The 27,908-nt window shown below is 37.2% G+C and overlaps 1 protein-coding gene across 5 annotated transcripts in view; it reads right to left on the bottom strand.

Moving 5' to 3' along the window:
- The window catches only part of CPNE8 (copine 8), a 70,958-nt gene that overhangs the window by 38,127 nt on the left and 4,923 nt on the right, over positions 1-27,908 (bottom strand). For all 5 annotated transcript variants that reach the window (XM_053943445.1, XM_053943444.1, XM_053943446.1 and 2 more), the window contains exons 2-7: positions 19,286-19,326; positions 12,585-12,631; positions 11,555-11,658; positions 8,558-8,597; positions 7,721-7,797; positions 2,357-2,420 (exon numbers count right to left, since the gene is read on the bottom strand). In XM_053943445.1, coding sequence (XP_053799420.1) covers positions 2,357-2,420; positions 7,721-7,797; positions 8,558-8,597; positions 11,555-11,658; positions 12,585-12,631; positions 19,286-19,326 — 373 coding nt within the window. The remainder of the gene's footprint in view (positions 1-2,356; positions 2,421-7,720; positions 7,798-8,557; positions 8,598-11,554; positions 11,659-12,584; positions 12,632-19,285; positions 19,327-27,908) is intronic.

The raw sequence follows: 27,908 nt of genomic DNA on the forward strand, positions 1-27,908 counted from the left end.
TTCAAGAAAATGAGCCTGAAAGGTATCAAGTACATCCAATCTGACAACAAATAAGGAGACAAGTTTCTTTGCTGTAATCAGGCAAACTAAGTCACACAGGTAATCTCTTTGGGTAAAGTCAAGAATGAAAAAGGATATAAATAAAAATGCAAAGATAAACTTGCAGACTCACCAGCTAACTGGGGCAGGGCCTGCTGGAAGACTGCTCCATAAACAGATCTGGAGGTGCAACAGCAACAAGAGGATGATGACAGAAAATGTGGGCTCACCACTGAGTGGGGCAGGAGACCAGTGACAAAGGATATTGCAAAGTCCACATTTCTCATAGATTCCTACATCTTGGTCTTACTGCTAAGATTTGCCTTCAAGATTCTTGGAAACCTGAGACCCAGACCTGAGAAAGTCTGGAACAAGGATAACTTGCACTTGGTAGAGGAGGACCAGGAATGGAACATTTAAAACAGACCAGACATACAGAAGTCCATGGGACTTGGTAGGAGGCACCGGAGAGTGCTGAAGGAGTTGGCTAATATTACTGTGGGGCCACTTTCAGTTACCTCTATAAAGTTATGATGTTCAGGGGAAGTTCTCCTGTCTTTGAGAAAGGGCAAGAGGATCCAAGCCAGTTTTATCTCAAACCTCGAGATGATACTAGAGCAAAAAATCCTGGAAAACATATGCAAACACATGAAAAAGAAAAAGGTGGCTAAGAGACATCAGAAAGTATTTTCAAAGGGAAAATTCATGCCTGATCACTGGAAGCCTTTCCTCACAAGATGAGTGGCTGATTGGATGAGAGGTGCCTAGTGGATGTTGTTTATTCTTCAGTTTAGCATGGCCTTATACACTGTCTCCCATAAATCCTTGTTCACTAACTAATGAATTATAGACTAGGAAATTGGACAGTGAGTGACACTGAAAAATGGCTGAACCGCTGGGCTTCAAAGAGTCATATTGAGCTGCACAAAGTCCACCTGGGACCAGTCATTAGCAGTGTATCATTAGCAGTGGCATCAAAAATGGGCCAAGAATGTTAAACATCTTCATTAACGACCTGGATGATAGACAGTGTAGACCCTCTGCAAGTTTGCAAACAATACAAAACTAGATGTTTATACAGCTGATGGTTGTGCTGTCAGAGACATATGTACAGGCTGGATAAACTAACCAGTATGAACCTCATGGGGCTCAACAGAGCAAAATGCCAGGTACTGCACTTGAAGGGGAATAACCCTATGCACCAGGACAGGCTATAGGCCAAACAGCTGGAAAGCAGCTTGGCAGAAGAGGACTGAAGGGGCTTGGTGGACCAAGTTAATCAATGTGCCATTGGCAGCAAAGGCCAACAGCCTGCTGGGCTACATTAGGAAGAGTGGTGACAGAATGTTGAAGGAGGTGACTCCTGAAGTACTGTTCATTCCTGGAGCACTGTTTTAGACTACAGTACAAGGAAGACACAAACATGCTGAAGCAATTCCACCAAAAGCATTGGTGGATTAAGGGATTGGACCATCTCCCATCTGGGGAAAGGCAGAGAGAACTGAAATTATTTAGCCAGGAAAACAGAAGGTTTATCAATTTGTGTAAGTACATTATACTAGGGAATAAACAGGGAATATTATATATATATATTTTATAATATATATTAATATATAATTAATAATACATTAATGATGTATATTATATGTATTATATGTATCTTTTTATATATGTATTAATATGTATATATTAAAAAAATATATATATATAATATATATGACATACTGGGGAATAACACTATGGTTAGTGGCATCCAGTGGAAGAAAAGATGGCAATATGTACACACTTGAAATGGAAGAAATTCTATTTAAATATAAGGAGAAACCTTTTTACTGTGAGTGTGCTGAAAAGCTGCAACAGAGAAATTGTGGAGATTGCTTGGATTCAAAACCCAACTGCACAGAGCCCTGAGTAGCCTGCCCTGAGAGGGACAGGAGTATTGGACTAGACAATCTTCCAAGTTCTTTTCCAACCTCAACAATTCAGTGATTCCACAACTCATTGACATTCTGAATATTAGCTGTAGAAATTTGGACAAAGTTCAAAAATCCAGAAGATCAAGCATGTGACAGCTTGAGACATTGCAAGAGACTGTGAGAGAGTGAGGAGCGTTAGAGAGAATGCAAGAGATATTGAGCGTTGGCTTCTGATGCTTTCTGCTTCTCTCTAAAACTAAGGGCAACTTAAAGGAAAACAGTATTCTAACTTCTTACATAAATCACAAAATGCAAATTTATAAGTTATACCATTAACAATCTAGTGCAGTGTAAATCACAAAATTTTCATGTTATTTTTGGAAAGCAATGAGCACACTTACTCTGCAACACCCTAGTTCCTCTGCTGTTACTATGACTGTTCCACACTTCTTCCCAGGAATTCCTCTGCAAAAAAACACAACCACATCACCTTAGATCCTTAATATCATGTATGAAAGTTACAACTGACACAGAAAGCACAAGGTAAGTTTTCAAGTGACAGAGCTGATGGCATGCAATTCAGTTTCTGTCTTCTGCCACTTGTCCTGTGTAAAAAAGTTGGTTTATCCTAAGTGAATTGGTAAATGATTTGCATATTTATTCTAACTAGCAAGAAACAAATCAATTTTGATTTTAAAGGAAACAGCATTCAAAGTTTCAATAGGTTGAAAGTATCCACCCTCCCATTGATGTTTCCTTTAGAGATGACTCTACAACTCATTTGTGAAAAACATCCTATTGCAAATTTTACTTAAAAAAACCCCTAAAATATAGTTAAAAGTAAATACTAGCATTATTTTACAACATTTATTCTGAAATGTCTATGAAGACACATAATAATCCCACAATCATATCCGATACAGGAGTTGCAAAAAAAATTACTATTCACCCAGACAGCAATTAAAAATACGGGCTGCAACACCAGAAATCCCAAAACAGTTCCTCAGCATAAAAAGCAGCAGAGAAACAGAAAACCCACAAATAATCTGATAGAAGTCAGTGCCAACAGCCTTTTGGATGGGAACACACTCAACACAGAAGGCTATGGGCCTTATAAAAAAGAACAATATTAACATGATGGTTCATAAAGAGGTGAAATACTTCATCAAGATTAGCACAGAATTTCTCTACAGATCAAGTTCTCATTATTCAGGAACTAAAAACTCTACCAAATGACTTGTACAGTTTTTGATGCTATTAAGTACAAACTTCATATGCTTAAGTCTACATGCATGAAAGTAGTACTGGAACATTTGCAGACACTAAAGAGTTGGTTCTCTTACAAATTCCCTTAAAAATCATTCATTAAGAAAAAAATCCTTAAACCCTGAGAAAAACTGCAGTGGTTACAAATCAGGCAAATGGAACAAATTTTAACTAGCAATAATGTAAGAAAATAATACAATAATTTCAAGCTGGTCAAAACTTCAAGTATGAAAAAAAATTACTTAGATATTTGTCATTACAGACCAGTCTTTCCAATTGCCAGAGAAATATGGTCAAATATTATGTTAAAGACAAGCATGTAAGACTTCCACTTATTTAAATCCAGGATGCAGTGCCATTGCTCATCTTCCTTAGCTCTAAGGGATAGCTGGTAGTGAGCTGCCCTGGAACTGGTTGTATCGCACTGAAATTACAATAGAAAATTTATGTTTGGGCAACTAGTTTCTCAGAGTTTCTCTGGAAAGAGTTACAGATCAGGGTTTGTGGGGTAATAATGATTAAGATAGAGAGAGAGAGAGAGAGAGAGAGAGAGAGAGAGATAGATAGATAGATAGATAGATAGATAGAATAACTGTAATCTGTATTGCATAACTGCAGTCAACTCCACCATTCAGGGCTAGTTATTTGAAACTCAGATATAGAAAATGTGCCAGTCTAAGTGTGAGCAGAGTGCAAACTGAATAAAGGAAAATAAAATGTGAAAATCTACATTTCAGTGGGCCCTACTGGCTTGAGAGTCCAGAACCTGTAGGCTTCTCTGCAGTGATCACCTCTTTCTGGACAGTATTTGAAGGAGCAGGAAATGCCATTGTTAGAGGAACAGAACAGACAACCATTATCAAAGAAAGGTTTTCAATAATACTGCATGTCTATATAAGATACAGTCTTGAGAAGGAATTATTGTCTCCTTAGAACAAATGATTCCACAATTGAGACATCACATCTGCAACACCAAGAGAAGTTTAAAAGGACACTCTGAAGAGTACTTGGGCTTTAACAAGGACTGAAAGGAGGATCTTTACAGAGCCTATGTAAAAGATGACTATTTATGTGGAAATTCAAACCTGAGAGGTGAAAAAGAGCCTCCAATTTTGCAAGCTGGAATTGCAACGAGGCAGAGGATGGAACATCTTTCACGTCATTCAAAAATTTACAGGCTTATCCCTGAATTTGCAGAGCCTAGCCCTCTGATAATAGGATAGGACAAATATATATGGGAACTTCAGGTATTTTTCTACCAATTATGTTCACAGCAAGATGACAGGAAAAAGAACTTCACATAATAGGCCAGCTGGCTCCAGTAGAGCCTCATTAGCAGGCAATGGCACTCAGATGTGAATAACTAGCATAGTATGCTCATTAAGCTTTGCAATGGCCCCATCTCCTCATCAAAGGAAATCCCTACAGGAATGCACTTAGCAGATCCTGAAAAAAAAACATTGCTCAGAGTTATAAATGTGGCTAGCATATTCTCTCTAGGAAGAAAACGTGCAAAGATCTAATTCTGGATAATGTCTGAGCAGGTGGCACTCTTGAGAGAAAAATGAAACCACGCCATTTCAGGAAGTCGATGTATCTGCACATTATCCTTTCAAGCCAGTACAGCTGGAACACATGAGGCCAGGCAGAGTAAATCTTACACATGGAGCTTGTCTTGAGAAGGCATTTAATGAATCTAGTAACATAACAGGTAAAGAGAACAAACATTACTGTTAAAATGTCACATTATCCATTTCTTCTTTGTATTACTAGAATTATTTTCCAATAGAAATTATCTAAAACAAATGTTCACATTTGTATCTGGCCAGTCTGTAAAATAAAGTGCAACACTAAAGTATGTTGTTGAACAAAAAATGCTCACTGTCACAAGGATAACAGGCTACCACACTAGAATACTGGGAGCAAGACTGACAGACTGCATAAAATTCCAAGTCCTTAATGATATCAGAAACAGAGAGGGAGGTTCAGGGGACAATCTCACAACTGTCAAGAAGAAATACTGTCAGGTTCATGCCTCAGAGGTGTAATCCACTGGTGCTTGTAACACAAATGAAACTGCAAGGCATGCATGCCATGTAGGCAAAGAAAAATGTGAACTGTGTACCTTCACTTTTGTACTTGCCAAGAAGATTAGTGCAAGGTGTGTTACAGCCTTCCTGCCTGACCACAGCAATGGTGACCTTCTAGTCTTGAGATGTTTAACTTTGAGGAAGGACAAGACTACCCTTTCACTGTAGACTTCCTAAGGGAACTTTCCCTGATGATACATAATCTGACTTGAAGCTGGACAGCTCACAGCAGCCATGGAATCCTGAATTGTGTAAGACATTTGCAAATTTGTGTAAGGCATTTGTGTAAGGCATTTGCAAATGCCTAAAGTACATAGAGCTTCTTCTAGAGAAGAATAATCTTCAAGTCTTTCTAATTTTCATTTTGAAAGAACATCAGAGCTTACTTGAATGCCAATCAGCGAATGGAATTTGAGCTTCTCAAACAGCTTAAGTATAAAAAGTGCTACTTCTGTAGGGTAGCTGATTGGGACTAAAACATCACCAAGCGTTCTCTTCTTTATACAGCCATTGGCAGAGAACTGAAGAGGGAAAATGTTAATGAACTTCAGAAATATGGTGAAAAGATAAAGCTCTCTTAACTCACAGATCATAAAGAGCATTCATGCTATGAGAACACAGATTTGACTTCATAAAGAGAGCAGTAAACTCAAAGCAGCAAATATCCCTAAGAAGGGAAGACATGCAATATTGTCAATTCAATTCTCATTGCTTGACTATTAAGAGACATTAAACACACATCTATAAACAAACAATTCTGAAATGGAATGCAAAGTTTCATGAATAACAGAAATGTCTCCTAGACACCCAGACTTCAGAGAGTCCAGAATGGACAATCACTCAGGCACAGTTGTCAAGTCACAGCACTGTCAAAAGCAGCAACAACAAAATAAAACAGGGACACTATGAAGAATTAATAAAAAGTCAACCATGCTCTCATTAACATGTGTCTACATATTGGGTCCACAATACAAGACAGTATCAGAATCCAGACCTGAGAAATGCTTGTTTACCCAAGAGAAAATATATTACACAGGCCAACACAACTGTGAAGACCTCTTTTCTACAGAATCTTCACTGATATTTTTTCTTTTCTAATAGATCATTTCAAACATTGAACTTCACCTGTTACTCATTTCAGACTTCATTTAACTTGTACCAAATGCTAACTACTGAATGAATGCCTTTTAATCTACATGTTCAAAATAAAGTTCAGAAAAAAAAAGTGTACAGCACTGAATAATTTACTAATTGAGGACAGAAACAAATAAGACTTTCAAATAGTCAGGTAAGATTCATAATACGAAATACAGGTGTCTTCAAAGTTAGCACTTTATCTGACCAAGTGACCACAGGCTTCCAGTAGAATCAACTGACAATCACTCAATCCAGTCCATGGAGTTGTGACAGTGCAATTTGCTGAGGCAGCTGGCATAAGCTAGGCCTAGACAGTAGAACAAAATAGGGCCAACCTCTTGTCCCGATTGACAAGACAGTGTTTCTATGCCCAAACTGTGCAGCCGTCAAGAATCAAAACATGGCCAGAACAAGCAGTGACTTGTTGCGTGTTGCCATCCCACAGTGCTGGGGCTCTGGTTCTCCTGGGACAGCCCCGGAGCTCGGCAGGGGTTGTCTCCTTAATTGTGTTACTGGAGGTCCCCTGCCCATGCCTTGTACCTCTGTGATTCTCTGAGTGTGTGGAGATGGGTTTCCATAAGCTGATGACTCTCCTGGGATGGGCCTGAAAGCAGCCAGGGCAAGGTATTTGGGCTCCCCCACCTACCATTGGGACACTCCTCATTTGTTCACAGACAACCTTTTTAATCACATAACCTAACACAACTTCTCTATTATGACACTTACTGTACTGGTCCTCAAGGTTATTTCCTAGACATGTTTAAAAAGTTTAAAATCCAGAATGGGATTAAGGGGAGAATCACAAAATACTGTTGTCTAATAACCACAATATTTGCTGATGTTAATAATTTTGTGTGATTGTATTAGAAATCTGATAATCTGGTCAACTGATTCTTCACTGTTTCTTTGTGAAGTTTTTTTTCAGGAATTCAAATGCTTGAACAAAAGGTAATTAAAGTTTTATGATGTGGTAATTTGCAAACTAGAACAAAAAACATTTTTTAGATTAGTACACTCAACCTATTTCTAATACAAGATGTAACAAGGTTGACAAAAATTACAGATTAGTTAATTCCTTTGCTAATTGTCCAAAATGAAACCTAAATTATCACAGCCTATATAAAGAAAAATTTCTATTGCATGTAACTATTTACTCTCTCTTAAAAGCCATATCTGTCAATTCTGTATATTAAGATATCTCACAGCAAAAAAGCTCCACAACTCTAGCCTCATGCAGAAGTATGCATTCATCCAACATTCCAGAATACTTACACAATTGATTTTTCCAGTCTGCTCCCCTGTGATCCCACTATTTCTCCCAGTGTGCAAAACATCTGTCCCAAAAAATCCTGAAAAGTAGTAACATAAAAACTCAGAATTCATATTTCACACAATGAAATTAGGTTTCCCCTTTATCTGAGCTGTTCCCTACTGAAGAACAGATTCTGCTGAATCTTAGTAATAACTATGCAATAGTGAATCATAAACAGACTCCCTACCACCTATTTGACATAAGAGTAGGTTACATTTACAGATGCAATTCTAAGGCACTACACAATCACTACAGTGAGGATGTAATTGGAGATCAATGACTAAAAGTCTCATCTTTTCACAGTGAAGCACACACACAGTATTCCTTCTACTATGCTCTTTTCCTTTGCTCCAGGTTCTCAAAGGTTCTCTTACCAAAGCCTTCCTGTATTTATTTTTAAAAAAATTCACTGAGAAGCCTCTGAATTCTACTCTTGCATCTCTAAATGTTAAAGTTACTATTTCATCACTCCCACTTCAAGACAACATGAGTATAAAAGGTTTCTTCTAACAATGAGACACAATAAAACATGCTTCAATTTTAGGACCCAAAAAAGTATAAACTAATTGCAGCATATTACATATCTGAAAAGGTATACATGCATGCTCAAATCTGCTCTTTGCAAGAGAAATGTCCCATTAACATTATACTCATTAGCATTATATGTTTTTACTCATAGCAAATCACTGTATTTGTCTCTGTGTATCTGATATTACTTACAGTCAAAAGAAAATAAACATACTTAAGAAATGTAAGCATTTTAACACAAGGAATTATAATAGTGAGGAAGAACTTACATGTTTTGACAGGTTAGGACTCTTTGAGTCAACATCATAGCTTAGGAAAAAAAAAAGAGAAAATTTATATCAGAGTTGCCAGATGACATAACTGAGGACAATTATGTAAAGAAACAAAAATCAAACAATTCTTTCACCTTGCCATGTGTGAAATTTACACAAACAGATTTGTGAATGGAGGTTCCCCAGTAAGGAAGACAAATTGCATCATCACGTATTACAGGACTATGGTTCACTAGTTATATATATATATATATTTTCACTAGTTATTTGAAATTAAATCATTTTCAACAAAGTGAAAGCTTTAAAGATAAATTCTTCTGATATTCCTGTTTGAACAGTGAAAGATGACAAAAAGCAGAGCAAAAATTAAAAATTAACCCTAGAAAACAAACTAACTTGTAAATTACTTTCTTATGTAATTTTTCAGTCATTTGAATAAGCAAATAGAAATAACTGACAATAAACTCAACTGCTTTTAGCAAGAGTTTTACTGGTTCTTTTGAGTTTATCATAATCTTGGTCTTCCTCCAGCTAGAAAATGTCATTGTTTCCCTTCCATAATCAAGTCAAGAGTTAAAAAATGTTTCTCTCTGAATTTAAGAGACATCGTAAAAAATAATGTAAGAAATTCAAACAGGATCACTAATCTCTATACTTTATTAGTCCCCCATCTTTATCAGATAATGCAAGTAATATTCTTACCAAATAATCCATTCAGATTCAATACCAGTAACTAAACTGAAAAAGTTTTCATCTGCTATGTTACTGCCCATCTCAGGCTCCCCTGCATGGAATGCTATCCCTTTGGTTGTGCTGCCACAACTGGTTGCTGGGATGCATCGTGGACCAGATCACAAGTCAGGATGACAGGAATACCAGAACATAGCTGGATGTGGTGCAGCACAGTCAAAGCATTAGAAACATATTCATAAAGAAAAGAAATTCCTACAAATACCATTAACATGAGTTAAAACCTCCAATTAAAAGCAAACTATTTGGTGAAATTGAACAGAAAGACATAATTTATAATTTGACCTGAGGGATAGCTACATAAGTAAAACAAAGAATGACTTCATTGGCAAAATCACTTACTAAGTACCAGCTGTGAGCAGAAAGGGGCCTGTGACATTGATGGCTGTACACTGTCACATTGTCGGGGGGGGGCGGGTCATGCTCATTTATTGAAGCACCAAATATCAAAGATAGACTTGCCACTTGATCTTTTTTTTTTCACTGCAAAATATATGAATCATATAAGGAATTTCTTTGAAAAATAACACTTTGGCAACAGTAGTACACAATTTTGCCAAGGAAATGAATATAGGAAGCTTTCTAAAGCTTCAGAATGGGGATTTAGTCCATGACTGGCTATGTGAGATTCACATTTCTAACTCAGAGTTCGAAGATATTTAATTTTTCAGCTATCATTTTTATAGGGCTCTACAGTAAATTCATGCAATATGGCTATCTGGTCACTTGCAGGCAAAGACAGCAACAGCTATTCAGCTTTGAGTTCAGAACAGACTTGTATCCAGGTAACTCAGAACAGCAGCAGAAAGCAGTCAGGTCTTTCTTATAAGTACAGATAATGTGTGATATTTACAGCTTTTCATAAACAGACAGGAGTCCATTTCTCTGGCTACATAAAGAATTAAACAGGGGACTGTGTTTTCCCTTCCAGGTCCGAGTCCTTTCCAGACAACACTTATCCAGAAGGTCTTTACAGACTCCCCTTTCTTTCTGTAGACTGAGCTTTCTCTTTTTCAGTTCACTTCTTTCACTTCTCATTTCTACTGCACTGCACCCTCCCCATACCCTACATGCATCCTATGAGAAGCAGAAGGCAAACAGCTACAGATTTCCACATAGCCCCCACTGTGTGGCTGTTTCAGCAATGCTTTATACTTGGAGAAGAATCCTTTATTTCACAAATTGATTAGCTCTGACTTAAAACTTATTTTAAACAACTCACAATAGTTATACTCCACAGATTGAATGACATTAAACCTAACTTTCAAAACTACAATTAAAGTCTGCATTAGGCTTCCATTGTGATTTGTACCAAGCCACCTCAAAGCACCCTGTAATCTTCCTGGCTTTAGTATTTCCTTTCATTCCTTGAAAGAGGTGGTCTAGTACATCTTACAAAGGAAGTGAAAAGAAATAGGAAAAGGATTCTTCAACTAAAAAAGGACATACAAAGAAAATTTGTGGCCACAATGCATAATGTGATGCAAAACTGCAGCAAAAGCTTAATTATCTATGAGGATTATTCATATTCTCTCCTAGGGCAAGGTTAAGAAAGAACTGCTAATAAAAAAAGAAGATGGAAATTAAAAAACACAAGACAACCTTGATTATCACAGAGACTGAAATAATCAGAAAGGACTGAAATGTAAGAGATGACATGCAATGGTGACATGAGCTGGTGACTGGACTCTCAATTCTATTTTCCAAAGAATGAAGTGAAAGTCAAAACAATTCCACCAGTGGAATGAAATGAGCACATCTGGAATAATGCCAAAAGCCATCTACTTCTCAAATAACTGCTGTTGTTTTAAAATCTTAAAATTAATATATTTAGATGCATAGTAAATAAAATTTTGGCTTTGTACTACTTTACAGTATTTTATTTCTGGACAGTATTTTATTTCTTGTACAGTATTTTATTTCTGGACAGTATATCTGTACCTGTTTTGCTGGCTGTGTTGCAAGAATATTTTAACGTTTTGACATTTTTTAATTTATATTTTCTAGAAGTAATAATTGTAAGCATAATTGTACTTTGACTAGTTAACATCTGCCCATTTCTTAAAACTCAGTCATTATTATGTTACACATTTTTTTATGAGGAAGCAACACTAAATCAATTGTGTATTACATTAATTTATCCTATGTCAATAGATACCATCTCTCTTCGAGTAAATTTTATCCTGGACAAAACTCTACATGCTTACAGAGCTGCAATATTAGAGTCAAAGATTGTTAACTTACAAATCAAATCGCAGATTCTCTCTTTCTTCAAAGAAGTAGTCCATTATAAATTTTCTTACAAAATCTGGATTTAAAGTATTATCAATTACTTCTGTTCTTCCAAACTGTAAAAGAAAAATGTAAGTTTAAGCTATATGCTAAAAGGAAGTATAATTAGACTGCCAATACCGGGAATATGTGAGATCTATGACAGCCTGGAAAAACCTCTCAAACAGATGCCATGAAACAAAATTACTGCATTCACATGAATAGACCTGTGGATGAAGACAGTGGCAGAAGACCTCATATTACAATACAGAGTGGTACACACTTTGTATAGTATAACCTAAACTTCATCATCATCTTCAAAGCCAACAAAAATCCACCGTTTCCTTAGAAAAAGCACACACAAAAAAAAAAAACCCAACCAAACACAACAGCAAGAAAAATCTTGCATATATTATTTCTGACAGCTTTAAATATTAAGGAACACAATCCTTCCATTGCATATGTATCATTTTTGCACTGTCCACCTCCTGTTTCACCTCAGTTCAACTCTCTATCGCTCCTCTCTCTGAGCTTTTGGCAAAATGTCTTTTCCTTCTTGATGTTTATAGGAAGTGCCTCAGCCCTGTCAAGCTGAAAATATTTTAATTTTAAAAAATTCAAAGGTAGATCTTTACCACTACTACAGATGAGTTTTGCTGACACTGACCATCACCACAGCTCAGTCCTGTTTGAATGTCTTCCTCTCTTGAGAGCCACAAACTTCATCCAAATTGACAGCTAAGTCTGGTTTAATTTATCTGAGGGAGACTGTAAAATGAGAAACTCATGTGTTTTCTCTATTTTGTTTTCTTTTTTGATGGAAATGTGTGATACAGATATGAAAACTGAGATCAATAAGACTATATTTTAAATGTTTGCTAGGACATAGGACCCCCATAAGCCTAGCATGCCATTCAAGAGACAATGTCAGGCCCTCTTCTGCTAGGACAAATGACCAGCCTTAAATATACCCGAAAGGTATATCTATGAATATGCACCTTACCTCTCTCCATTCTTTGTTTCCCATTGCTTGTGTGTATAAAACACAGACTGTGAAAAGAAAAAAAAAAAAGTTTGGTTATTTTCAAACTTTAACATATCCTTAAATTAAGTTAACTAATTTTGTAGTCTCTTATGCTGTGGAAATTAGTAACTAGGACAATCAAATAGTAATGTTTTCCCTCAGCTCTCAACAAGCTTAACCAGACTGGTGATCATGTGGAATAGTTGCAGAAATCAGCTAATAAATGGAGTGTTTCTAAAATGGGAAGCAGCACTTAGGCCTGACCTCCAGCAAAGCACTTGACAATCTTTAAAGGCAAAATTAGATAAAAGCAGGTCTTCTTTAAGTGTGGGTGGTCAGGCTACTCTAGATAATCTAATGCACAATTACCGTAAAATATACTTCCTCCAAGAGAGAAGAAAATTGAAGTAAAAAACCAAATGAGAACCCTACTGAAAAGAAACAGGAGAAACAGAAGCAGAGGAAAGGAACAAAAAAGACTTCCTGGATTTTCTTCCTTAATTTTGCTTCAAATTATTTATACATATTTAAGCATCTCACATATGCATATTTTATTTTTTTAAACTAAAGCCTGACAAAAAATAGAATCAATTAAATTTGCTGATCAAGCCTGATTTTGAAAGACCAAGCAGAACAATCCCACAGGTGTCACTCAGATCTCTATTTCCAGTAGAGCACTCACTACACATTAAGCTGCAGCTTTCATCACAAGGACTGGTGACAGGAGTGCAGTGATTATAATCAGGTCTTTTAAACACTATTTTAAGTACAGATCATTTGCACTGAAGGAGTGCAAATGATTTGTAGAAAATAAAGTTTATTTTCTACAGTCCTGAATGAGTTGCAGGTAACTATGATAAAGCAATTTTTACCTGAGACTCCCTTTCAATCCCTTTCTAAACACCAGAAATATAGATTTTTCAACTTTTTTTTTCCTCAACAAGTTCTTTTCCTGTACAAATCATTATTTTTTAAAAGAAGGCAAAAATAATAGTTTTAGGTTGTAGCCTTGAACAACAAAGGTAGAGGTTTGATTTTATTTGCAGTGAAGTCAGAATCATTAACAGACGAAAGCAGAAATGAAGTGAACCTTCTAACTGCATTTTCTTCTTACTTAAAATGCATTTGCTCCACACCAAAAAAAAAAAAAAATCCCCTTAGGCAGTAGAAAATAAGATGAGAAACAGAAAAAAGCAATTTCAATATTTTAGCTCACATAGAAGCTAAAAGTTAACACTTTTAGGTCTTAAGTAAGATGCCTTGTAGATGAAAAAAAGCTTTTATAAAAAAAATATTCAAAATAATTCTCAGGAGATGTCCATCTTTCTCCATTTACTCTAAATAAACCCTTGCAATCATGTGCCTGCCTTTGGTTACTGTTTATAGTAAGGTGAATCCAAACCAAAAAAAGCCTATTTTTACAACACACTCTGGAGTAGGCTGCTAGAGTGTATTACATGAAGAATGAAGTGAAATGGGAAAATGTGAGAAAACAGAATTAAACAGAAGCTATGAAATCAGCTAAAGAAAGTTTTGGAGGTTACTGAACTTCTGACTACCCATCCAGAATTGTAGAATCATAGAATATCCTGAGCTGGAAAGGACCCAGCTGGAAGGGATCCATCAGGATCATCAAAGCCCAGCTCCTGGCCCTGCACAGGACACCCCAAGAGTCACCCCATGTGCATGAGAGCATTGACCAATCACTTCTAGAACTCTGTCAGGCTGGTGCTGTGACCACTGCCCTGGGGAACCTGTTCCAGGGCCCAGCCACCCTCTGGGTGAAAACCTTTTTTTCTAATACCCAACCTAAACCTCTCCTGACACAACTTAAGGCCATTCCCTCGGGTCCTGTCACTGGTGATCACAGAGAAGAGATCAGTGGAAGATGTAGACTGCAATAGGGTCTCCCCTTCTAGGCTGCAGATGTGGCTGATATTTTAAATATAATAAAAATATAGACTAATAAGCAGTCACTTCATACAACATTTTCTTGTGAGTAAAAGGTACAAGTCTGACAGGGATACATACACCTCTGCATCTCAGACTGACATTTCAAAAAAAAAGTGAGCCCTAATGAAAACTATAGAAAAGACATATATTTCAGTCTTTCTGATAAATATTTTGTAAACTTAGAAAAATTTAAAAAGTGTTTCTACCTTTCCTCTAAAATGCACCCCATAAATTTTAGGAAACCAACCATGATATTGGTCTCCATCAATGTTAAGATTCACTATCTCAAATGGCTCTTGGAGAGAGTTTTGTAAAGATCCTGATACACTAATTGCAGTAATCACTAAAAAAACTTTGTCAAATTCATATCCAACTGAAGAAATGCAGATAAATATGGTAAAGTTGATCTAAAGCACTTGAAATTATCAAACCAGAGATTAAAGGCTCCATATAAAGCAACCCATTTTTTAGCAGAAAACAGTTAGAAGCATTGTCATGAGGGAAAAGAAGGAATACAGAGGGATAAATAATATTTCAAAAGCCATCATATCATGCAACCACATCCTAAGACAGAGCTAAAAATATAGTTTTTCTCTCATAATCTCAAAAACTGAGGTAGCAATGACAAAGTTAACAGCAGCACACTGATGAAGAGTAACTGAGAAACCCTTTGGAAGGCTTTGCCATATGAGTTGTTCTAAGAGAAGATACAGCTACATCTATAGTCAGGAATATTAATATTTAGTAATTTTTAACTCTGGACACTGATTCCAAAATATCACATTCAAGGTAAATTTAATTAAATCTTGCAATGAAAAAGAAGGTGGAAATGTCAACACTTATTACTCTGCTATAGATACAGTTCCCAAAATATTATAGATTATTATAGCCTGCACCTTCCTATTTTCCCAGACAGACTGGCCTCTGGTCCTTTCCCTTTCAATGAATATATGCTTATCCTTTAGTCTGGCAACTACTGTTACATCAACATTGCCCATCTCAGTTTTCCCAAACACAACAACACATCTACTCCATTTCAAGGAAGACTTACCCACAATAAAATTGACCCCATGCTACCTAAATCTTTGCATGGTACCAGTTCTAGCAGGGCTCCCCAATACTCTTCACTGACCAGCTTTTATACCTTGCAGGCAGAGGTGCCCTAAGGTCCCTTTGTCCCAGCTGCCAAGAGATTCTTCTTATTGTTACTATCCTCTATGGGGAGATTTCCCAGTGAAGGGTTTTTATATTTTCAGTCATTCATCCTGGACTCTTTTGATGATCAATACTCAGCAGCCACAGGGCTCCACAGGAGAAGTGTGATGCTGCCAGCACAGCTCTGCAGGGCTCAGCTTGAGTCGTCAGAGCATGGGAAGAAAACAATTCTGCCTGTCATTAGACAGGAGAAATGTGCCAAAATCTGTATCTCCTTGGCAGGTCTTATCCCTGCCTCATCAAGGAAGCACTACTTTAGCTCAGCTTTCTATAAGAAAATAAAACAAACCAACAAACCCATTGATTAAAAATATATATATATATTCCTAGTAAAGATGGTCTCCAAACTCTCCAGCTCTACTGGAAAGCAGAATGCTCCAGACACTACAGTAAATCAGTATATATGACTTGCTTTGACTCCACTCAGCAGAAAGCACTGTCAGTAATAGGCTTCAGTATTGTTTAAAATACTTCCTGAGCAATGGCTATCCAAGCCTGCCCCATCTATATCTACTATCTCTGCAGTTACTTCTGTCACTTGCCTTTGCGCATGCAAAGTGACGGATTCCTCTTGGCATGAATATTCTAGATCGCAGGGAAGTTGTCAGAACTGGAATACTGAGTAACAATTACAGTATTAAAAAAAAGGCCAAGCATATCTCCCAAGAGAACCAGGAAAATCACAAGTTCCTTTTTAATTTCAGGAGAAGGCTGTTTATATTGACATGGAAGTCAGCTACATTCATGTGTGTCCCTCTGAGAAAAAGAGCAAGAAGATAAAATTGGATTTTCACTACCAGTATGATCCTTAGATAAATACATTGGAGTATGAAAAGCATATTAGAACTCGCCTAGCCAAAAGCAATGAGACCTCAGCATATAGAATGACTCTACATGGTTCTTTCTTCTGAGATCTAATGGGGCAAATTCAGTGGCTGTAAAAGTGGATCTTGTGGCAGCGGCAGGATGCTGATTTTGACACATTTTTAGCTACAGAATAAACTTACTGTATACAGGGCAGCCTAAGAATGGCCTTTGTGAATAGACATTGAGGAAAGTTGTCCTGCTATACTTCCAGACATTTTATACTACTCACCCCTTTTATAGTAGGGCCATAGCTCTGTGTCCAACTCAAGGACAGTACAAGCAAACAAACTAAACTGGCTATTTAAAAAAAACCTGCAGAGTACTAAAACTGCATGTACCCTGTTTGGAGAATACCCAAAATCAAAGCTGCTCTGACAAGTAATTTCTAGAGTGCAAATATAATATGAGTACTTCCAGAATCAACAGTTTCCCCGTTCTCTATTCACCAAAGACAGTAAAACTGTACTCCATGGTTTTATACTGCTTACCTGTGACAGACAGGCCTGATTGGCAGCATAATTGGGTTCTCACTACTGGAGACCAGACCCTAAAGCACACCACCAATTTGAGTGCTTTAAGTAAGCTATTTACATTAATTGAAAATGATGTCTCAAATTGATAAGCAAGTTTATGATACTTTAAAAATATTTCCATATACTCTGAATCCATTAAAACATACCACTAAGTTTACTTCTCAGAAACATTTTAAAATAGATACTAAGATTTCTTTAGGTTTTCCTGCCACTTTGTTTCCATGTTTTTCCCAGAAGGGGTCACCCACCAGGCAGGATCACTTTGGTTCGCCCACCTGTGTGTTCTTGGGCTGTGCACAGGCTACAGAGCCTTTGGAGGTACTGCTCTTTGCGTGGAGCATCTCCTTTCCAGAAGGCATCTCCAGCAGTCCATCTGCACACATGTGGCTCTGGCAGTATCTTCAGCAGCTCTGTCTCTAGCTTGCAACTGCTGACACATTTTACTGTGATATGTTTGAGCAGGGCACTGTGTGCTCCCCTGGCTGGCAGAAGTTCTGGCAGGCAAGTGCTACTGACGTGGTTTCCAGAGCTGACTGGAACCAGCTGTGACTGTCACAGGGTGGTTCATGGCCTTCTTCCACAAAGCTCACACTGCAGTACCCTGCCACTCAAACCCTGCAATTTATGCCTCATACAGTGCCCTATCTGATAAAAACTTGAAGCACTTGTCCTTAATAATATTTGAGCTTAAGAACTATAGACACTATCACTTTTGCCAATATGAGAGATCTCTGAATTCATTACGGGCAACAGGTCACTGAGCATTCTTCAAAACAGTTTAACTAAGGGTCTTTTTTAACAGAATCACAGAATTGTTAGGGACCTTTCAAGATCATCCAATCCAACCCCCAAAAAATTTTTACTAAATTTTTTAGCCAACTAAAATTCTTTATCAATATGCAAAACACTGTTTTGTTTCTGTGCGACCTCAATATAGAGGCATGGGACTGCCTATGTCTTCTGGAGTTGTTTTTTTTTTTTTTTTTTTTTTTTTTTGTTTTTTTTTTTTTTTTAAAGCTTTAGAAACTTCAAAGGTACTCCTAACTTCTTGCAGTTTTTCCCCAGGAAGTAGAAGCTTTTACCTTCAAAAGTGTACTGTGGAATCTCTCTCAAGAATTTTTTGATGCAGAATGTAAACATACACTCTAACAAAAGTACTCAAATGTTTCATACTGCTACATGACTCAGTATTCAAATATCAGGACATGGTTGCATGTCCAGAGACTTGAAACAAATATATGTATCTTGGGTTATTTCCAATGCCAGTAAGCAAAATATGTGGTATCCTAAGGAAGGAAAGCCCAGGCTTAAAGAAAGAAATTGAACTTATGGATAAAAGCAAATGGAGAGTTGTAGGGGAGACAAGATGACACCACAACTTAAGGACCAGTCTATTAACCATACAAAACTCCTTTGAGTAACATTACCAGAAGAGAAAGGAAATTTTTTGTGATCTCGGTTCCTTGATTAAAGTTTTCATAAAGCATCCAATACAGGAAGATAGTAATGGATTTTAAATCAAAAGTCCCATCATAAATTTATAGACATGAGAGTTTTGGGGGATCCTGTCATAATACAGCTCATGAGGAAAGTGAGTGGCACTAGCTTACAATTCTGAAAAGATTAACTAAAAAAACAGCATACTGTTTTTTATCAGGAAAGACAGTGTTTCCCGAAGATTAATTAACCTAATTTTATTTTTCAGTATTTGACTCTAAGATTAGTGGAGAGTATGTACTAGCAGCAACAAATGCTTCTAGTTTATTTAGTATTTTGCCTAATAGCTTTGAAAAAGATCTAAAACAACAGATACTAAAAAAGAAACAACAACCCAACTTTCCAGAATTTATTCATTTTAGGAAACTTTAGGTTAAATACTAAATAAGAGACTATTTAGCTCAGGAAAGCAGCATTAATAACAGTCTTTAAATTTCCAGTTGGTAAAACATTAATTATAACTTATTCAAGTGTAACTTAATTATTCTAAGTAATTGTCACAAAGACAATGTAAACCTAACTGACACTGAAGAAAATCACCCACCTAATTTTATTCCAGTGTTTGAACATTTAAAATACTTAATAAGAAGAAACAATAAAATACTATATACTCACTTGGATCAGACTTAGAAAATGTATCTCTGTCCAAAAGATTTCTATAAAAAAAAAAAAAGAAGAGATAAAAATAATCTTAGGTATAAAAACCTGTGAAGATGCAACTCAGATACCAATGCACACACATTGTTAACATTTTTAATCAAGAGTCAGCTTAACCTTCTCCCCTCCTAATACACAAGACTTAGTCAGCACTAACACTGGAGTCAGCTCACATTTCATTTTATTATCCATTTTGGATTTGAGCAAACTGTGGCTCATATACTCCAATATTATGAATCAAAAAACAACATGTATGTCATATCTACATTAACAGGCATCAGGAAGAGAAATACCTTTAAATCACAAAAGTCTACCTGAGATTAACTTGCCAGCTCAACCCAAAAACCTTAGACTTGACTTAAAAGATAAGCTATGAAATTTCAGAGCCATCAGGAAGTATCTCTAAGAATCTGTCATGGACAAGTAAGGTACAGAGAACTAATCCATACATAGGACACATCTAGAGATAAATATTAATTTTGTTATGGAATGCAGTTCCAATATCATAACCATACTTCAGCCAGCTGAGAAACATACACAGATGAATGGATTAAATTAATAATTCTAAAGAATCAGGACTGGCCAGGAACCACTCTCAGCATAGCTAACAACATTTCATCAATGAAAAAAATTAAAATAAATAAATTTTTAAAACTGTCTTGACAGACAAGAAAAATGTTCTGAAAACAAGATGTCATTGAAAAGAGACAAGAAAGAGCTAATAAACTTCAGAAGGTATTAAACTTAACAGCAAAAATGCAGCATATCCACATAGAACTGGATATACAGCACTTATGCCAAAAATAGTCCTAGACATTACAATTGACCACAAATTGAATGCAAGTCAGGAGTCTTGTACCTTTGGGAAAAAAACATACTGGAATACACAAACAAAAATGCCATTTTAGACTAATAGTCTGCCCTTCATAATACTGATAAACACTCAATTCAAGCAATAATGTTTTGGACACTCCAATTTCTTGCAATCTAAGACAGATATAGAGCCACTGGAGTTCAGAGAAAACAGAAATAATTGGAAGTATATAGACTGTATCTATGAGGGAAATACTGCTATACAAATTGAAACTGATCTCAGTGTAGACAGAACAAGTAGGAACAGGTTTTACCACAAATTGAATCTTCTGCACCACAGGCACAGAAATTGAACTTTATTCCATTTTTTTACCATCTTTCACTGTTAAAAGTGGGAGACATGATGTGAAATCTCCATTGAATTCAAGAACATGTCAGATAGCTACAATTTCTAGTAAAGGTCTTTGATCCTACCCCAGAGCAAAAGGAAGGATTAAATAACCATTTTATATCCCTTATATCTGATTATTTTTAATAACCAGCAGAACCTCTTCAAGGGTCACCATTAATTACTCTCATTCAGATCTAAATTACATTATTTTTGTGCTACTGAACAGTGCTGAAAAGCATATTAATATTTTATTCAATAGAGGTGTTCTAAGTGGTCCAATTAAGACTTTAGCAATGAAAAGATACCATATTCCAAATTAAGGTATTGCCAAGTTCACACTTCAGAATTAGCAATATGAACAAAAAAAAAAAAAAAATAGCTCGAAAAGAACATTGGACAAATCTGTTTTATTTAATCTAGCCAAAGTACACACCAACTTTAATATCACTACTTGTGAACACACCCGAATTCTGCACACACTAATTATTCTGAACTTCTCTACTCCATTCAGAAATGTAATTTTTATGCATACAATTACACTCAGTGAAACTGTATCCTACCTTGATGAAAATAATGCAAATATAAATTGGAAGTATTAAGAAACACAGGAAAATCAGTGAACCCAAATCAGTAGCTGACAACAATCACTACAAACTGCTTTAAAAGACAAAGTACAGGAAGTTCTGCAATACTGGAATTGCCAACCCAATATGAAAATTGCCTCCTATTCCTCCTTAATTATACATACCTAGATACAACACTAATTCCTGGTAACTAGAATTGGATTATTCCAAAATGAATTGCAATAAAACCTCAAAATTAGACTTATATGGAACAAATAGTACATTAGATTTTGGAACAGGCCTCCCATACTCACCATTAGAATTCCAAACAATTTTAATTCCTCTGCATGATGACCATACAGTGACCTTATAATTGGTATGTTAGTGCTTGTCACTGTAGATTAGGATTAAGGAATTTTAGTCATGCTTATACTGAGATAAGGTGCTTTGAGTTCTTTAGCTATTTCCTACTCTTCTTGTGTTCCTTTTTAAGTTTTGCTCCCCTCTATTTTCCCATACACATACTAACATAAAGAGTGGCCTGGTACTGTAAAGCTTCGTCTATCCTGATACTTCCAGCAGCTGCAGAAAGCAGTCACCATAGGAACAGCATAAAAAGAAGGTAAGAATCTGTAGATGAGAATCTACAGGGTTAAAGAATCTTAAAGAATCTAAAGATAAAGAATCTTTGATGAGTTAAGGACATTTCTACAGCAGCAGTATCCCTGAAAGGATTGCAAGGGTAGACACACAAGTTTAACATTGTAATTCAGGTGAGTTCCTGCAAGGAAGTAGTGGTTTTGAACTAGTACAACTTGCAACACCCTCAATTCAACCCTTCACACACTTTCCTACAAATAAACAATGTCTTCAGCAAAGTTTGCTGCATGCCTAATTGTCCAAATCATAAAGAGCCAATCAAAATAGTAATGTAAGAACTTGGCACGCTGTTCAAGCAATGCAGCTAATTTCAAGAGGAACTTTAAAGTGCCAACAGGGAAAAAAAAAAAAAATCTGATTTGGCCACTAAATCATCTAACACCTCAATAGGCTGCTCAATTTCATTTGTGCATTTTCATTTCAGGAGAGTAACAATCAAAGTGCTCCTTTAAATATAAGAAAACTACACAGTAACCATGCATAGGACAATCTACAAGAAATGGTAACACAAAATAGAAAGCAGACTGAATATATTTCTAGAACTTTAGGTGGTCTTTGTACTCTTAATTTTCAATGGCACTTTCTGCACATGTTGAGCGATACAGAGTGTATTTTTTTAGTGAGAAAAACCTTGTCTTTGGTAGTAAGCTGTTTTGTCTCAGGAAAGCTCACAAACTCAGAAAACAGAAATACCTGAAACTTTTTTTTCTTTCTCCTAACCAAAGTGTTGAGAGAAACAGACTATTATTTTAACTGAACTTGGTGAGTACACTTTTTGTCTATGTCCATTAAGCCTTGCAGATAAAGAATGCAAAAAGAAAAGGAATTTCTATCAATTATGAGAGAGGCAAAAAACCAAAACTTTTTTTCTTGAGAAACATTTATATCAAACATCTATAGCAAGGAAGTCTGGGAATATCTGTGCAGAAACCAATATCCTACTAGCACAGATCTTGAAGGAATTCATGCTGCACCTGCCTATTTTGGTGTGGACCTTCCAAAACAGTTGCAAGAGCATAGATGTCCAAGGGGAAAAAATCAATAGGAGCCATGGTAATAACACTGGAAATTCTGGGATAATTTTTTTTTCTATATAATGAGAGCAATTTCCCCAGGGTGGGAAAGAAAGTGATCAGTAAATAAGATAAAGTTAAAACATATTTAGCTATGCCTCACAGAATCACTTCGTTTGCATAATTTCATATACTCCATAAAAATTTATCAAAATAACAGTCCAGTGCTCAAGCAGTTTTTTAGAATAGAATGTTTCACTTAGAAGGAGCCTATAATGATCATCCAGTCCAATGGCCCAACCACTTCAGGGCTGACCAAAAGTTAAAACGTGTAATTAAGGACATTGTCCAAATGCCTCTTAAACGCTGCCAGGCTTGGGGCATCAACCTCTCTAGGAAGCCTGTTCCAGCATCTGACCACCCTCTCAGTAAAGAAATGCTTCCTAATGCCAAGTTTTTTATACTGTTTAATCTAAAACAAGTCACATGTACAGATCAGATGCTTCAAAATTCATTGATCTAGCTAGCAGGGGTAGCTCACCAGGAACCATCACAGCCTTTGCTGCTTCCTACAGTGTCTCACCCACTATGCGCTATGTGTATGTTGTCGGATCTATGCCTAAAAGTAGCATTTACTCTCCTTGTCCACATACACTTTCCTTCAAATTTTACTTTATTTTAGTGATCAGTATCTGAACTTCCTTCTCTGTAAGGTTTTTTTTTTTTAAGCCTTTGTTACACCAAACTGCTAAGCAGAAGTAAATCCAATTCCTCCGTCAGAAATTATAGCATTCTGGCCTTGAAGAAGAGACCACAGTATCTACAGAACTGCCCAGTTTAAAATCTGCTTTTCTAGTTTTAAAATTTAAAAAAAATTAAAAATCTGTATTGACTGGAAAAAGACTTACCTTACCTTGCTTTCAACAGCTCTGACAACTGTAATGAAAAATATGTGGTTCTCTTCAGATTAATTTGTCAAAATCTCTCTGGGTGTGACGGCTTTATGTTTCTCTTCCTCTTTAGACTTACATTTAAATGCACACAAAGATTTCATGGTTGTGAAATAAAGCACTCAGCAGTTTGCAAACACAGAATTTGGTTACTCATGAAAAAGAATTTTTAGAAAATATACATTTTCAGTGTATCATATTTGTATTATATATTACAAGCACACACTAATTCTCTCACACTTTTATCAATCCATGGGAAAAGGAATTGTCCCTAGCTCATTAAATAAATGCATTTCTGTTTCCCTCACTTAATGATGGGCCCACATCACTTTTTCACAGAAGATCCCGATAATGAAAGGAGCATCCTAATAACTTTTTAATGTGCAGAATAGGACCCACTGTACTACTAATTGTAACATAACTCTATTATTACCTAGTAGGCACTACCCCTCAGCCTCAATGGTATCACTGAACTTGCAATGATCAGTCCTAAGATGACGTATGAGCCAAAGAGTCCACTCAAGTGAAGAGCCCACTTGACCTACCTGCAGAGTAATTTCACAAATTACTTAGTGGCAGCTTAAGCAGCCACCCTTCCACAGCTATTTACTCTCTCCTTCTCTATTCTGTCAGAGCACAACAAAGCTAGCTATTAGCCTCCAGATTTCTAGGCTCAAAATGCCCTGGATCTAACAGCAGATCAGACAATCTCTCAGAATTTTACATTATTGTCAAAATAACTGGTTTTCTTACAATAGGCTCACAGGTGAGACAAAAGTGACTCTACTGACTAACAGGCAATTAAGATGACCTGCTCCTTTCTGTTCAAACCATCTCCATTCTTCAGGGCACTAGAAAAACCGGAAAGCAAGCAAACATATCTCTGATGTGCAAGCTTAAGAAAACATTCACAATATCTCTTCATAACCTCTGGAGAAGTAATTCACCAGAAAACAAATAATTTTCAGCCTCACAGTAACTTTCATTGTCAAGCTAAGAATATATTGATTCAGAAGCCATAAGGGAAAAAAGAAAGGGAGAAGCAATGAGAAGGGTAAGATCAGCAGTGCTTCCATGAGTTTTAACACAATCCACAGAAAGCCATCTCTGGCTAGATGTACACAAACAATTGTAGGATGAAACCTCTATTAAAACTGCTGATTGCTCCTGAGGGTTAAAAGAAACCCAAAGGAATTGCCAAGTTTATTTACTCTCACACAGCAATAGTTTTACAGGAATTCTGTTGAAACAGATGGGAAGTACTGGGTTGTAAAAATACATTTGTGCAGATGACATAATCTTAGACTATCCCAGTTTAAATTTAAAAAGAAAGACCAATTAGTGCTATCACAAACTGGTGGAACTCTGCTTCAGTACCAACCCAAATTTCTATTTGAAAACAACAGAATAAACCATCCACATTTATGTTGTTAGGGCTGGGCAGGTAAACAGACTCTGTCTCTGAACTGCTGGTGATGTATCCTGGGAAATGGTACTAATGACTGCTGGTGGTCAAAAGAGCTTTTCAATCTAGTGTCAACACACCACTCCTTTCCAGTTACTTTCACCCAGACCATCCAAATCCATGGATATGCTGCCCTACGTGAGATCTGATTTCTTCAGGAATGTACAGTACAGCTAATACAGTGCTTCATTAATGTATAACAGCATATAAAACCTACAGATCGGTTTTGTAGTTTTTCTGAAACAACTCTTTAAAAGGTGTATCTCAAAGAAGTATTTTTAAAAGGAAATATATAGTATCAGTGTAATATTCATCCTTTCTCTGCCAGTGCAGGACTGTAGGTCAGTGAGCCACTGCTCAGCTGAGCAGATGAAAAAATGAGGAAAATTCTACCACAGAAAGTCTTCATAAAAATACACAAAGTCATTGCACACTTCCTAGCACCTAGATCTTTTCCTGCTGCCAGGCCTTCCTGTATGCCACCTTTCTGAGGCCTAGGACAGTGGGCTTCAGCTGAGGGAGGGTGTTTCAGTGAGCCACCTGTCAGTGTCCCACCTCCTGTCTGAGGACATCTATGAAGTTTACAGTGGTGGCAGGGGTGGAAGAGGTAGTCTTGGAAGGAGTATGATGCTGATGACTTCTTCCTCCCCACTGCAGGGACCCCAGCTGAGTTAACATGCCCTGACTTCATTCATCTGCAAGTCCATTCTACATCCACATGTACTGTACATCATATAGAGCCTGTATTACAGGTCTCTGCTTGAGACCTGCTCCTTCATCACTTTTGGTTTTGCCCAGCTCTCAAACTGCACTTCTTTACCAGCCACTGGTGACCTCTTTACAGCACTGGCACCCCCAGTAAGGGGGACATCCCGAATACCCTCTTTTCACCCTCTGCTGCCACACTCCATCCTGTGCCCCCACTTGCAAAGCCTCTGCTATAACACCATGACAATGCTCCTCTGCACTACACCATTCTGTGAGGGTCACAAATACATTATTATACACATAATAACAACTTGCTACTACTATCTGCTGAAGGAAATATGGTTATATCACACAATTACACATGGACAAGCCAAAGGGAAACTAAGCAGTAGCCACCCAGTAACCAGAAAAAAGGTATCGGGTTTGGGTTTGCAGCCAAGCAAAACCAAACAAAGCTCCATGCAGTCAAAGGCACATTCAGACAAAACCTGACAAGTCCTGACACTCCCAAGGTTGCATGAAACCTGAAGCCTGCATGAGAACTGAAATGTTAAAGGTTAATGACTCGAAAATCAGATTTGCAAAAGCAACAGGTGCTTTGCTGAGGCCAGATTTGCACCCCCTAAACAAAGGGAAGGAGAAGAATTTTTGGGCGTGGTGAAGCCGTTGATCTTCCTAAGAACAGCCCAGGTGCAGAGGAGGTGCACACCCACTCACCAGAGGATGACCACAACAAATCGAAAAGGCCAGTAAGAAGCAGATCCTGCAAGGTGAGGTAATGCTTTTTATCATGCCAATGTCCTTTCCTGATGAGACTCAGGTGTAAAACCACCCCCTGGACGAGGTATCGGGACACTCACAGGTAAGCCTGAAGGTATTCATTCGTTCTGGTAAGTCACAACTGGCTCAACCTGTGCAGTCATGAGAAACAGTGGTCATGTCTTAGAAAGGGCCACAAATCTTCAAAGTCCCGCAAAGCACCCCCAGACTGTGCACGATCCACAGTATTTCATAATGTAAGATTCCACTCCCAGGCACCTGGGCCTTCCCACCTGAACATATATTAACCCATTGAATCTTTTCTTCCCACCCATTACTTCCCTGTATTTCCTCCCATTCCAAACCATGACAGGGGGACTTCTCCAGCCCGGATGGATAAAGACTGTGACCACAACTTTGATCAAGAGACATTGAAATTCCAACAATCGAGTCTCAGCGCTGGATCCATGGGTAATGATATCTTTCCTCTTCTTTTGTACTCTTACCCTTTCTTTCTTTTCCTTGTATATTTTCCTAAGTGATATTTTTATACTTTTATATAATTATATTTCTATAAATAATAACCAAAGCACATACATACCTCCTTTCCAATGTAACCAAACTGTTCTGAAATAAACCTGCCATGTGTATACACACTAGTCATTCAGTCTCGTTTCACTTTAATCCACCCCAAGGGACCTAGTAAGAACTTTCACTTACCCCATCTCAGGGGTGGGTTAAAACAGTCCCTAGTATGCAGAAAATCACTCTATGAAAAGCCACTGTCCATGAAGAAGACAGAGAAGTCCTACGCCGTTATTCGAATAAACGGAAAGAGTCCACTCGGCCACAGACCCATGGGGTTTCTCTCTCAAAGGTTCAGAGGACACAGCCCCCTTTTATCCTAAAATCCCAGCCACATTTTGTCATCTTCCATTCCCCACTGGCTGCAGTACTAGGAAGGTACAGTCTTCCCAAACCACCTACAACATTCCCCCCCTTGAACACGTAATTTTCTTCCAGAGTTTAGAAATTCAGGCTATGTGGGTTCTGCAATAGACTTTGTGCTGACCCATTTGTCTATTACCCTTAAGTTCAGGAGTCAGACTGTCTGGGTTCTGTAGCTTGAGGTTGGCAGAGGCACTAAGACCCATTTCAAAGACATTAATGCCCATTTCTCCTTAAGACACTCACCCATGGAACTGTTTGTAAAGACACTAGCATCCATCTTTCCCATCACTAGCAATCACAAGACAGAA

The sequence above is a fragment of the Vidua chalybeata genome, chromosome 5, assembly GCF_026979565.1.
Source record: "Vidua chalybeata isolate OUT-0048 chromosome 5, bVidCha1 merged haplotype, whole genome shotgun sequence".
NCBI lineage: Eukaryota > Metazoa > Chordata > Aves > Passeriformes > Viduidae > Vidua > Vidua chalybeata.